General features: G+C 34.4%; 1 protein-coding gene across 17 annotated transcripts in view; it reads left to right on the plus strand.

Moving 5' to 3' along the window:
* The window catches only part of LOC128205812 (adhesive plaque matrix protein 2-like), a 63,997-nt gene that overhangs the window by 27,487 nt on the left and 21,849 nt on the right, over window positions 1-14,661 (plus strand). For 16 of the 17 annotated variants that reach the window (XM_052907775.1, XM_052907777.1, XM_052907783.1 and 13 more), the window contains 11 exons: window positions 201-253; window positions 1,208-1,258; window positions 1,806-1,938; window positions 4,856-4,984; window positions 8,046-8,173; window positions 10,277-10,345; window positions 10,792-10,962; window positions 11,625-11,735; window positions 12,869-12,979; window positions 13,308-13,418; window positions 13,739-13,849. In XM_052907775.1, coding sequence (XP_052763735.1) covers window positions 247-253; window positions 1,208-1,258; window positions 1,806-1,938; window positions 4,856-4,984; window positions 8,046-8,173; window positions 10,277-10,345; window positions 10,792-10,962; window positions 11,625-11,735; window positions 12,869-12,979; window positions 13,308-13,418; window positions 13,739-13,849 — 1,132 coding nt within the window. In that variant the 5' untranslated portion in view covers window positions 201-246. The remainder of the gene's footprint in view (window positions 1-200; window positions 254-1,207; window positions 1,259-1,805; window positions 1,939-4,855; window positions 4,985-8,045; window positions 8,174-10,276; window positions 10,346-10,791; window positions 10,963-11,624; window positions 11,736-12,868; window positions 12,980-13,307; window positions 13,419-13,738; window positions 13,850-14,661) is intronic. The other variant, XM_052907781.1, reaches the window with a different exon arrangement.

A 14,661-nucleotide genomic window follows, 5' to 3' on the forward strand; every position in this document is an offset into this window, starting at 1 on the left:
CTCCATATAGATATAAATATAAAGTCTGTTCGTGCGTGGAAGGGATGAAGGTAGTACATTAACAATCTAATTGGTAGCATATAGCATTACCATTTTGCTTTGCGGTTTGTAACTTGATTCATTGACTGTGTGTTGATTGCGTCATTAAGTATTAAAGAACTGTATTATGTGTCATCAATTTGTATATTTGCCACTTTCAGCGACACAATAAAAACAGAGTTCAAAGTAATAAGGAATGAAGCTGAAATGTTGGGTATGTACTACTTAGTCTTTATTTTGTTTCATAGTATAGCTAGATTTTTATAATATGTTATTGCTATTAGATGTATGATATCCCAATAATATAATAACATAAATTTTGTTTTTATAAAATGAAATGCATCTTTAAACAAACAAAAACTGGTGCAGCAAATAAATTTTGTATTTTTTTAATGTTATCACATTATACCATACATCATTACCATCTGTTAGATATACCTAGGTCTCAACTTAATGATTTTGGTTTGGACATTTCTTTATTAATGTGTTTTTATAAAACACAAAAGGTAGTGTTTTTAATTATATTTTGTCCAATGGAATGGCAGTATTTGTTTTACCGAAACTACATTCAGTTGTTATCGTGATAAACTAGGTACACACTTTGATTTAATCAAAGGGTTGGCGAGTCGGACAAGATAATTATAATTTTTACACTTAACCAGTCAATGTTAATTTGAACTTTTCAAAAGTGATTGCACGGCTGTGCCTGATATAACTTACTAACAACATTTTGGTATAAATATTTGTTTGTTAATATGTTTTTATAAAACAAAAACGTAGTGTTCTTAGAACTATTTTGATCAATGGAACGGCAGTATTTTTTAACTCATCTAAGGTCAGTTGTTATTGGCGTTGACCAGGTACACGGTGCTTATTTTAACAGACTCGGCCAGTCGGTCAAGATATATTTTTAACACCTAACCAGATAATGTTTGTAAATTTGATTTGTTTATTTACAAAAGTGATCGCACTTATCTATTCATGATTAATTTGATAAATACATATTACTAACTCTAACCTTTACTTAATATGATCTGGCTCTTAGGAGGTTCGCAAAAGAATAAATTGGATATTTGCATAAATAATATATCAACAGAGTGTGTATAACCGAGAACCAATGTATTCCCACATTGTATTTTGTAACACAAAAGACAATAATTGTTTTCAGGACGCGTATTTACAGTATTTACAGTGGTCTTCACATTGACCCATCGGAAAGGTACGAGTTTTCCCCTCATATTTTTTTACAAATAACTTGTCTTCTTAATGCTAAATATTTTCTTTTTTTTGATATTTTCAATTTGATAAGTTGTTTTATTGACTTGAGCGATTGATTTAATTTATTGCTATACAAGTGTATGTGTATGTCTCTCCAACAGCGTGGAGTAGATTATATATCAGGGCATGCTCAATGTATTGTCGTTGTCACCATGCTTGTGTCTGTCTGAATACACAGTTATTAAAATCGCTATTTCCGTCTTGTTGGCTGCGATGCTTCCAACTATAAATGTCTTCTCTAATAATCTAAACTGAACATAACCAAAATATTGTAACACACAGTTGTTGTTTTTAAGTTGTCAAAATAATTGCCTTTTAAAATTAATAATTGTAAATTGCATGCAAACAAGAATAACAATGAATATGTCAACGCGCAACTTAACATATACAATATTTGAAGCTAACATTCAAAAATCAAACATGACCATATATATGCACAGCAGTTATTCCTCCCTGTAATGTTTCATTGTTTTTTACTTTCTTTGTAGTTGAAGGCCAACCAGACTTTTTTAGACCAGACAGCCCGAGTGACCTGTCTGAAAGTATAACCGAAGACCTCAGCGCTGGTACAAGCATTTATAACATATTCGCAACTGGTGGTAGCGGGCCCTTGACGTACAGGTAAGCTTTGCTGCGATTACTACGCAATGTATACATACTAATCATATACCTCATATTTCTATGCCCTCAGTTATGAAAATACGTTTGATTGCTTAGATTGTGTTCTTTAATAATAATAACAAAACATGCTAAATATGTACAACATAGAACTATAACCAACGTTATGGAAACGCCTCAATAACACTGCAATATTCTAAATTAATTATCTATTATTGCGTCCAAGTGACAGTCTCATCAAAGACAATATAAGCAAGTGTTTGTCTGAACTGAGGTTTAATAAAATGTGATATTCACTTTCATTCGCTTTCTCCGAACACTAAGATCTTAATTCAATCCTTTCAATTGGAATAAATTTGACACCACGGCTACGCATGCGCAGCGGCCATTTTGTTGACCTAGTTGCTATATACAATAATCAATTTGCATATAAGCGAATTTAATGACCACTGCGGGCGCGGCGGTAACATACAATCAAGTATTACTAATGAAAATCAAATTCCAGAGTGCACGATATTTTACTCGATAATGATCAACATGCGAAGACGAAATTCCTTGAGCTCTAACCTGTCCCTGCACACTGTCAGTGTTTACTCTTATGATTTTTTGGGGGAGGGGTAGGAATGACTTTGTAAATAGCAAGCAATATTAACCAGAAAGGCATCAACATATTTTGATTTTTAGCTCGACTATTCGAATGATAAGGAGAGCTATATTACTCGACGTCGGCGTCGACGTCAAACATTGGTTATGGTTATGCATGTAAGCAATTTTAGCCATTATCTCAGCATGTGCATAATGTATTGCATTGAAACTTTATGCATGTGTTTCCAACTATCCAATCTACTTTATTAATCAAGTTAGATGACTATTTCAGACTTATTATGTAAACAGTTGCCCTTTATTATTCGACAAAGACAATCTTGTTAAGCTTTTACATGCAAGCGCACAAAAGTTAATATCTCGGCAACTTCTGAATGTTTTGCATTGAGACTTTATGGAACGGTACTCAACCATCCGACTTACTTGAATAACGAAGTTAGATAACTGTATTTTGCATATACAACAAAAAGTGGCCCTTCATTCTTCGACTAAAAAACTCTGGTTAAGGGTTTGTATGTAACCACGCGTTTTTGCACATTCGCAAATCGCCGCGATTTTCCTTACCGCTGACGCTATCTTTTTAATCTATTTTTCACTATACGCCGTGTTTTATTTATATTTATAATTTCCCACGCGTTCTACCGCATCGAGTAAATTAAGGTAGTTGTCAATTCTCTGAATGCTTTTTCTTTGTAATCGTCCTATACATATAATTCTAGATCGTTTTATAAAACTCATACATTGTTCGAAAAAAGTATCTTAATTTCGAATGCCCTCGTGAAACTTGTGTGATTGTGGATTAACACTATATTAAGTTAATTTACTTATCAAAAATACTTGAACAAACACTCAATAGTCCAGCGACATAATTATCAAGTTTTGGGGATGAGATTACCCTCGCAATTAAATGAAACCCAGTCTGCGAGCACGGTTTAATTTACGTGTACAATTTTCTATTTGTACCATTTACCTGTCAAAATAACTGCATATCGCAGTAGGCCGCATCTCTGCGCCACGGCGCGTGCATGTTTCGGAAATCGCCGCAACCATCTGCTGCTGTCGCGTACGATTTCCGAAACATGCACGCGGTGAATACCGAGGAAATATATCGCCTTGATTTCCCGCGATAACGCAATCTTTCCCGCGGTGGCAACGCGTTGTTTTTGCCAAAAAACGCGTGGATGGTAGTGTATCTTCACAAATATATCATGTTTTACATTGCAACTTAATACAACGGCTCCCAACCACCAAACTTTCGTAATATATCCAGTAAGAAAACTTTTCACCGCATACAATGCAGATGATTGCCCCTTATAATTCGACTTAGCGACTGGTTTATGTTTTACATGTAAGCACATCTTAAACTAACAAGCGGTGGAATAGTCAAGCGAGCTGTTTTTGTGTTAATCACTTGGTAGATTGTTTTTCAATTATTCAATTTTTAACGCTTTTTACTTATTAAGGTTTCTATCGATCACGATAAAGCTCCGAATTACCTTCATTTCAACTGTAGATTCTGGCTTTTATTTGTTGTCTAGGTTTCATATAAACCATTAGAAAGGCCTCGTTACGCCGATTCAGAAGATGTATACTTTTAATTTTCACTGCCTGACATAATTTTCACTGCCGGACATAATTATGCGAATAAAATCAAAATCACTTGTCCTGACCGTATGTGGAAATACCGGTGAATGAACAGTGTCATGAATGTTTGGAATCGAACGATTTTTTCGATAGTTACACATTTTTGTTTAGTTTTACTGTCTTTATTACCCTAAAATCCTTACAAATTTTATTTAACGGCCAATTTCAAAGTATTGTGATATCTGTCAAATGACAAATCTTTCGTAACCCCTGCACGGAATATGGTCTTCTTTGGTATAAAACGAAAGGTCTTTTTGATACCAACCCATTTTAAAACACTATCGATCCCTACGCTAACAACAACATTCTACCACGACAATAAAGCACTACAAACATTTACTACAACACCAAAATTACTAGCACCATCAACGACATCACTTCCATCATGACCCCAAATACCTAACACCCGCAACCATCAATAGTACTGCTTTTCCTACCAGCTACACCATACATGTAACTACCATCACCATACTCAAATTACCTTCCTACTTACGACATTTGCAACCTGTATGCCCCTTTTTATAACCCGAAGTAGGTATGCAAAGGTTTCGTTTTTTCTAAAAATAAATGAGAAAACATCAAATTTCTATTTCTTACCTCCGTTCAATTTCTTTTCAGCCAAAATCCGTAGGACAACAATTGCTACTACATATTGTATTGTTCCTTACCACAGCATACAAACACAGAGCCCGGCTACCCCGGCGTTCACCTTGCAGCCAACGACTTCATCAGCTGATCTATATACACCCAGTGGCACGGCTCTCGACAGAGAAACGGTGGACGCATTTGAATTTGTTTTTAGGTGAGTAAGTATGTGGACATATTTTACTTTAACTACAGTAGGTAATGTAATATGGGTTAATATCTGTATACATTTATAATACGCAAGTCTCAATATGGAGAAATATGTGGAAATAATTTGATTTCTGATTAGAACCGAAACAGCTAAGCATCGATAGAGTATCTAAGGAAATATTTGACGACATTGATTAGGCCTCATTTCGGCTAGCATCTGTATTCAACGGCATTCTGTTCAGGTGTCCAATCGACTGTCTTCTCTATACGTTATTTTCTTGATAGAATATCTGTTGAAGTATGTGACTTTCACGTTTGAGTTTCAAGTTCTCAGTTGTGGACAAAGTGTCCAGGATGTTGTACAAATTTCTTCATACGTTGTGTCCATTGTTTATGAAAAGTGACTTTGGCCACATGGTGGTCGCCAAAGTTTGTGATATGAGGAATTACAAAATAATAGATTGTTATCATATTTTAGAAGTAACTATTAATCCCAAAACACCTTTTAATATATATTTACACTTGCCAGTGTTCAGTTTTCAAGGACACTGTCCTTTAAGAGATCAAAAGGTAAATTTGATAATAAAACACTACCGGACTAGCTTCATTTTTCCATTGAAAAACTATAATCAGACTATGCTTAAAATGATAAAAAACAGAAAGCTGCCATAAATTGCCCATTTAGTTAAAATGTAATGTTTGAATATAAGAGTAAATACTCTAAAGGTTATTTCTTTTCTCATAATATTCTATAAATTTCTTATTACCATAACAATTTAAAGGTCAAGGTCAAATTCAGTTCAAGGTCAAATAATGGAATTTACTGTTCTTTATTTCCATTGATATTCATATGTAGTTTGTGTCAAAAAGTGGTGATAGAATTGCAAATAGTGTGTTTCTTTCTTATAAAAAATATCCTAATGTAAAGGGTTTAGATTGTATTGAAAACGCCAATGTTTTAAAAGGGGTTTATAGTTAAACTTCAGGCTACTGTTTCTATAGTTTTTCATACTATTTCAGAGTGCCAAAGTTGGTCTCAATGTTAATAATTATCTGAGAGTCTTAACAAAATGGCAAATTGTGTAAGTGTATAACACTAAGTCTTAGTAAAAAGTATATCTCAATGCATGCCATGCATTAATTTCATAATGAAGCTCATGCTAACGAGCATAAATGATCACCTCAATGTCAAGGTCAAGTTCGTTTCAAAGTCAAAATACAATTATAACGCAAAAATGAGAGTACCTTGTCTATTCTTTTCTCTATTTAAAGTTCACTATGGCATTTCCATTCACAACATGATTGGACAACTGTTTATCATAAAATAATTTTCAATGCCGGTCAAAATGCGGTTAATTGAGCTCTGGCTTGGCTTTCGTAGAGCCCGTCTGGGGTTTGTTTGGTATTAAATGGGCTTGAGCAATCTGGGTACTCCTATGTATTAGGAAAGGTACAAAATTGATTTTATTGCATTCAGAGGAATGTTTGAGACCTCGAGTGTCATGTGGAATGTGATTGGCGGTTGAATTGGCACACAATGAAGCCCGTTTGGATTCCGGGCACTCAGAGGGCTTATTTAGAAACACTATATGGCTTGCTCAACACGTATTATACCTAGGATGAACTGATTGAGGGTAACTAACTTGGAACTAGAATATCAACACTTTGGTTGGTCAAACACTGGATGGACGTGAAAAGCTTAAATACATGCTTGATGTGCTTACATGGGACTCACAGGAAGTTCTGTCATGAGGCTTGTTAAGCCTACATTGGCTCAAAAAGGGATTTTTTTTGGTTAAATTGACTTTTAATATGGGAAACATATAAACTAAAGTTAAAACTGCTTGATGATTTGGTAATGTGTTGTTGTTTTTTATATATAAAATCTGACCCAGATCATAAATAAAATGAAATAATAACACAGTCGATATTAAACATAATTACATTTTGCTAATTGTTGTATTTCAATATGAAATAGATTATAAAACTCTTATCATTTACCCAAAAGGACATATATTTTAAAATTAATCAATTGCAGTGTACTTATACTGAAGTATATTGGAAACGTACTGTGTGGTGGCCGCCTTGGGTAACATGCAATAGGGCGTCACATTTTCCTTACATTTTTAAAGCATTTCATTTAAAAGTTACTGAACAAAGATCAAAACAGAGTAAATAAGAAATTACTTTTCTGCAAAGCATTTTTATATCAAAAACAGCTTAATTCAAAATATAGAAAAGACGAAAATAGACAACATTCTCAACTGTTTGCGTTTCAGTGTATTTTGACCTTGAACTTACTTTTAGTACGTTAAAATAAAGCACATTATAAAATAGGTACATGCCATGCATTGAACATTCTTATTATCTAAGTGTAACACTAGCATAATTTGCTATGATATCTTTATTCGGCACGCTGTAATGATATGAAACCTTGGCGGTTGCGGTTTAAAAATATAAAAAAAACTATACGCTAAACTATTGTGTTATATGAGGGAAAATATAATTTACAATTCTGTCAACGTTTCGAGGCACGTCCTTAACGTAAATTAGGTTGAAACTGATTAAAAGTAAACAGGAAAAAAACATAATTTGGTGTATTCTTCATATTTCAACCATAAAGTGATCATGCCCATTATTTGGCTGAAATGAGCTTGAACTTGACATGGGAGAGGGCAGATGAGTATGACTACATAAAGCATATCCTTGGAACCCGGAATATTTAGATTACTAGATAATTATCATATCGACTGACTGTTATGTACATATTTTCGATATAGTTCCTGTGGAAACACTTGACTTTTTTTAATTGTAAGTTAGGATGTGTGGAATCATTCGACTTCGTGTTAAAGTAATTTATTCTATATGGAAAAAATCGACTTGACGTTAAAGACAGTAAATGTTGGACCCTACATGATACATGATTGAACTGTGTTATCCACAGTTTATGGCAACATACCGAACCAAATTTTCATCTGAAAAATAATGGAATTAAGTCTTAAGGAAGCTTCAGTTTTTCTGTTTATCGACATGATCAAGGTTTTGATTCAATGTAATTATGCTTGCAGTGTAACTGATGGCACAGACACAGTGTCAAGTGAAACTTTCACTGTTAATATATTAGACGTGAACGATAATGCCCCACAGTTTGAGAATACATCATACACAGTATCTGTCTTCGAAACTGTGGCAAACGGTAAGATACAGAAAATAGTACACCAATATTCAACAATTTGTATTTTTACAATTATGCTTTATAGTTTTGTGTGCGTTTCTGGGAATTTTATGTCAACTTAATCAGCGTTGCTAGTAGTCTTGTGTGCGTTTCTGGGAATTTTGTGTCAACTTAATCAGCGTTGCAAGTAGTCTTGTGTGTGTTAATAAGAATTTTTAGTCTTGTGTGCGTTATTTAGAATTTTGTGTCAACTTAATCAGCGTTGCGATGGTCTTGTGTGCGTTTCTTAGAATGTTGTGTCAATTTAATCGGCGTTGCGAGTAGTCTTGTGTGCGTAACTAAGAATTTTGTGTCAACTTAATCAGCGTTACTAGTAGTCTTGTGTGCGTTATTAAGAATTTTGTGTCAACTTAATCAGCGTTGCGAGTAGTCTTGTGTGCGTTTCTTAGAATGTTTTGTCAATTTAATCGGCGTTGCGAGTAGTCTTGTGTGCGTAACTAAACATTTTGTGTCAACTTAATCGGCGTTGCTAGAAGTTTTGTGTGCGTTATTAAGATTTTTGTGTCAACTTAATCAGCGTTACTAGTAGTCTTGTGTGCATTATTAAGAATTTTGTGTCAATTTAATCAGCGTTGCGAGTAGTCTTGTGTGCGTTACTTAGAATATTGTGTCAATTTAATCAGCTTTACGTGTAATTTTATGTGCGTAAGGAAGATTTTTGTTTCAACGTAATCAGCTACACTTGTAAAAGTATGTGCGTTTCTTGGAATTTAGTGTCAACGTCATCGGCGTTCATAGTAGTTTTGTGTGCGTTTTTTTTGGAATTTTGTGTCAACTTAAATAGCGTTTCTAGTAGTTTTGAGTGCGTTTTTTGGATTTGGAATATTGTGTCAAGTTAATCAGCGTTTCTAGTAGTTTTGTGTGAGTTACTAGGATTTTTTATCAACTTAATCAGCGTTACTAGTAGTTTTGTGTGCGTTACTGGGAATTTTGTGTCAACTTAATCAGCTCTACTAGAAGTCTTGTGTGCGTTACTGGAATTTTGTTTCAACGTAATCAGCTTTACTTGTAGTTTTGTAAGCGTAACTAGCAATTTTGTGTCAACTTAATCAGCTTTACTTGTAGTTTTGTGAGCGTAACTAGGAATTTTGTGTCAACTTAATCAACTTTACTTGTAAATTTATGTGCGTAAGTTGAAATTTTGTGTCAACTTAATCAGCTTTTCTAGTAGTTTTGTGTTCGTTTCTGGGAATTTTGTGTCAACTAAATCAGCGTTACTTGTAGTTTTGTGTGTGTTACTGGGAATGTTGTGTCAACTTAATCAGCTTATCTGGTAAATTCTTGTGCGTTAGTAGGAATTTTGTGTCAACTTAATCAGCTTTTCTAGTAGTTTTGTGTGCGTTTCTGGGAATTTAGTGTCAACTTAAACAGCTTTTCTAGTAGTTTTGTGTTCGTTTCTGGGAATTTAGTGTCAACTTAATTAGCGTTACTTGTAGTTTTGTGAGCGTAACTAGGAATTTTGTGTCAACTTAATCAGCTAATCTTGTAAATTTATGTGCGTTACTAGAAATTTTGTGTCAACTTAATCAGCGTTTCTTGGATACTTGAGTTTACCTTATTGGCTTTAAAAAGGATATTGTGATACATTTCATCGGCGTTTCTTTGATATGTGTTTCCATATTCGACACTTCTATCTGCGTTTTATTTTCGTGTTTATGCAATATTAACTGTTGGAAAAAGACAAGCAGCCATGACCTTACTGAACCAGTAGTTGAGTAGCCTAATTTAGCGCGAATTTGAAAGTAACAAAGTGCATAGTTGCAATCATTCAGGTGCTTAATACCATTCTGAAGGGAACAACACTTTCCAACTTGTATCTTACAAAATTAGGCAAAATACAACTTGTGTCATACATACACTCGCCTAATGCTACCGTTGTATAATGGCACATGGGCTATAATACAATATCGAATGGGAAAAGCAATGAAAACTAAACATGTATCAAGAAACACGCAAGAAAACACAATTACATTTAAATAGTGTTTATCAATAAAAATGTATGCTATGGTCACTGCATTTGAACGGTCAGTGAAAACGGTGTTTGTTCTTATTTTTTTGTTTCAGGGTATTCGATATTGACTGTATCTGCAAGCGACGCAGATCAAACCGCGACACTTAAATATTATATAAAAGGTATACTTGCTTTGCATATACAATTCATTAACCATGTCTAAAAACATGTAATAAACGAAATACGTATAAACTTAACGACTGCCACTTTAAATATCTAACGTTTCTTTGTGTCTTTGGTTTGGGTTTTCTCGTCAGCGTGTAAATATGTCGACGACATGATAATGCTGAAATAGACGTCACATGTTTTACATAGAAACATAGATTTATGTATATAGAATTACTTACCGACAATTTGAACATATTCCTGGCGGAATGGCATTTTTCTGTAGTATACAACAAGTGGTCAGATTCAGTGTCTTCGGATTAAACGTCATGTGGCATGCACTTAACCATAAACTTTTGAATGAAACTGATCAGTGACCATCTACCCCCCCCCCCCACCCTCCCCCAACCAAACACACACCTCTTTACCCTGTCCCACCGTTACCGTAATGCTTGTATTTCAGCCGGAAATGGCGGCAATACGTTCGGCTTGGGTCAAGCTTCTGGGGAGCTCACCGTGACAACGTCTTCAAATCTAAATGCGTCGACAACCCCGTCTTATGCCCTAAGGGTCGAGGTGCAGGACAACTTTGGTACTAATACCGGAACTGCAACAATTAATATTAGTGTTATAGGTGGGTAAATTAGTTGTTGTTTGTGTTTTGTGTACCTGATGAAGTTTTGCTTATGACGCTTACATGTAATCTTATTGGTAATTTTCAAGGCTAGCTGTTTTTTAATATAAAACATTTATTTGTCGAAGCTAAGTTGAGAGACTTGCTAGCAGCTGTTCGAGTTTAGATTGTATATGCAACAGTTGCGGACTTACTAGACTTAAAATGTTAAATTATTTCAACATTTTTTATTGCCGTTGTTTTAGCAAACATTGCCAAGGTATGCAACAATAATTTAAACTATACATAAAGCAAATGTGTGTGCACAGAATTAGCATTCTTTCCAAAAGGCATAAGATAATATAATTGTTTATTTACATTTGTATAACTAGAATAAACATACAAGATGCAAAATAATGTACAGAAAATGGACGACTATTTAGAATTGACAGTAATCTAAGTAAACAAAAAAGTAAAGAAAAGGGAGATAACTTGTAAGTAGGTACCTGACTCGTCGTAGAGTTTTAGTCCCTGACATACCAGTAGTGTCTGTGTTTTACTCGTACTTTATAAAATAATAATTGTAGTTTACTCTTAAATATGAATCTGGCATTTGTTTGTCGTTATTATATTTTGTACTTACGCTATACTGAATTCACTTTCACCTCATCGATTAACACTAGATGACCTTTGTGACCCAAATCCTTGCCAAAATTCCGGCACATGCGCACTAGACACAACTAGCTACAACTGCACGTGTACTTCCGGATGGTCGGGTATAAATTGTGATACAGGTACGTTGCTTTCATCTATCTCTTAATCTTTCTCATTCATTGCCTTTAGTTGTTTATGCTTGATATTGATTGTTGTCTGTCTCCCTTGTTGTGTGTCTACTTTAACTTGTTACGACGCCAAGATACTACTTAGCAGGTGTGAGAATATGTTTAACTGTTTTTAACTGTCTAAATTCTAAATCAAAATTTCAAGATTCCATCAGAGGATTATTTAAAAATTAGCTTTCTCTCAGTACGTGTATTTTCCTATTCGGTTTTCCTATACTCAATTGTGTCTTTAATTTTATTTCGATCTATGTAATACGTATGTACATCACAATTTCTATATGCTACCAGTGAGCAGCGCATATAATGATTTTTTTAGAACTAATCGTAACAATTCGGCCATCTCCGACAAGCGTCGGGATAGACACCGAAATAGGCTTTGAACAAGATGAACGCCGCTGGCGAATAACTTAATCATCATTTCGCTAAGAAGACCCATTTGATTACGTAAAAAATGTAAAACAAAACATATGTTCTTTTGTTTTTATTTGCCCGTTTCCATTAATTTAATTTTGCCAATAACTTAAATTGGTTTGGCCCCATAAATGTAGTATCCATCGGACAAAATGTAAACCTTTTAACTGCCAGCGGCTTTGATAAAATGGATTTAAAAAAACTGTTGTTTCCAACAGCTTTCATTGATCAGGATATTGTACAGTTATGTAGATTAATGTACATTGTATCTGCAAGCAATGACTTTGAGGATATTTTGCAACCAAGTTATAACTTTGAGTTTGTTTACAATCTCCATATATATGCAAAAAGCTACAGAAACATGCTCAGTAGCAAAACGTTTAAAAATAAACCCGGTTTAGTGGCAATGGGCTAACGCCAAAGACATAGAACACAATACACGGTGTTTTATCACATGGGACTTAATCAAACTGCATGTCATGTTTTGCATTACTAATTCTGATTTATGTGTGAGGGTAAATTCAATATGATTATATATTTTTTCAAGTGTACCAGTAGTTCCAATTAATCGCGAACCTATTCTCAAACCAATGTGTTTAAATGAACATTTATTCGCCATTAGCGTTCATATTGATGCAAACCATTAGCTGAATGTTTTTACTCTGCTTTATTAGACGACCCTTGTGATCCTCAGCCTTGCTTAAATGGAGCAACTTGCTTAGACTCGGGTACAAATTACACGTGTAACTGCTCTGTAGGTTGGCTAGGGGAAACGTGCAATATAGGTAAAAACAGTTGTGTGTAAATATATTTTGTTTCAGGTATGACAATTTAAGCAAAATTTTTTTCTAACAACTCTGTTGATTCGAAACTGAGATTAGTTATAACTTTTTAACTTTAAATTTCAGTGTATTATTAATTAAAATAGTTCGAAAAAACGAAATAGATACCATTTAAGAGGAATATAAAACAACGTATTGTTTTGCATAGCCTTGATATTTTCTATACGACTCGTACATGTAATGTCAACTGAATCTTTAATCTGCATCAAATTAGTATCCTACTTTTCATGATCGAATATAGTATAATTTGTTACTCTTGGTACTTTATCAGATGACCCATGTTTCCCTCAGCCATGTTTGAACAGCGGAACATGTAGCATATCTGGCACGAATTACACGTGCGACTGTATGTCAGGCTATCTTGGTGACACGTGCAATATAGGTAAATTTCTGTGTTGTATTTATACGTGTTTGTTTTAATAAACCTCCAGAGGAAAGATGTTTTAACCATAACTTTCAAAAGTATTGAGGTCATAGAGTAACGCAGCATATCTGTAATATTTTGATATGCACATTTCTTTTTTATCTCTGTCATTGGTTGAAATAATAGGATAAACGTTAACAGCAGTTATCTGAATGATACTCTGTTTCTGATTTGCGTTCATAATTTTACAAAAGTTGCTCTTCCTTCTTTGTCATACATTGCATTTACCAATGCATAGATCTCACCATTCATCCTCATTTCCATAATCATAACGACAGTGGATCCATGTGAACCATCCCCATGTGTAAATGGAGCAACGTGTGCGAGAAATTCAGCAGATTACACATGCACCTGTACTAGTGGATGGCTTGGAACTAACTGTTCTACAGGTAAACACACGCAATGATGATCCTCATGCCCCATATTCATACAATGTAGTATCCTCGATTTCCTTCCCGTTATAGTTCGCTTCAAATTGTAGTTTGTTTCAATATGCATGTAAGTTCTCCTCGATGCGCTAAATTTAGTATCCTCAAAATCCCTTCCTTTACAGTTTTATATCATAGAAATCCTTCTTAACTTCCCTTCTAGTTTATTATCATTAATGTTTAATCTAATTAAACGTACTATTCGTTATTCGCATGCATGACAGTTATTGTACCCTTGAATAACTTCCTTTTAGAATTGTTCTTTGATGTTGAATGTGCGTGAAAGTACTCCTCGGCATTCAAAATGTAGAATCCTTAAATGGTTTCCTCTAATGGTTGCTTTTCGATGTTGAATTTGTGTATACATAGTACATACTCCTCGGTATGCAAAACGTACACTCCTTGAATTCCTTCCCGTAATAGTTGCTCTTCGATTTTGAATATGCGTAAACATACTCCTCGGCATGCAAAATGAAGAATCCTTGATTTCCTCCCGTAATAGTTGCTCTTCGATGTTCAATATGCGTAAACATACTCCTCGGCATTCATATTGCTTTTCGATGTTAAATATGGGTATACATACCCCTCGGCATGCAAAATGTAGAATCCTTGAATTCCCTCCCGTTATAGTTGCTCTACGATGTTGAATGTGCGTGAAAATATTCCTCGGCAATCACAATGTAGAATCCTTGAATATCTGCAGATTAACAAGATTAAATGTTTCATATCATTATGTTAATAGTACGATCAGTTGATCAATTAATACAGAAGTA

Source organism: Mya arenaria, chromosome 10, assembly GCF_026914265.1.
Source record: "Mya arenaria isolate MELC-2E11 chromosome 10, ASM2691426v1".
Classification (NCBI taxonomy): domain Eukaryota; kingdom Metazoa; phylum Mollusca; class Bivalvia; order Myida; family Myidae; genus Mya; species Mya arenaria.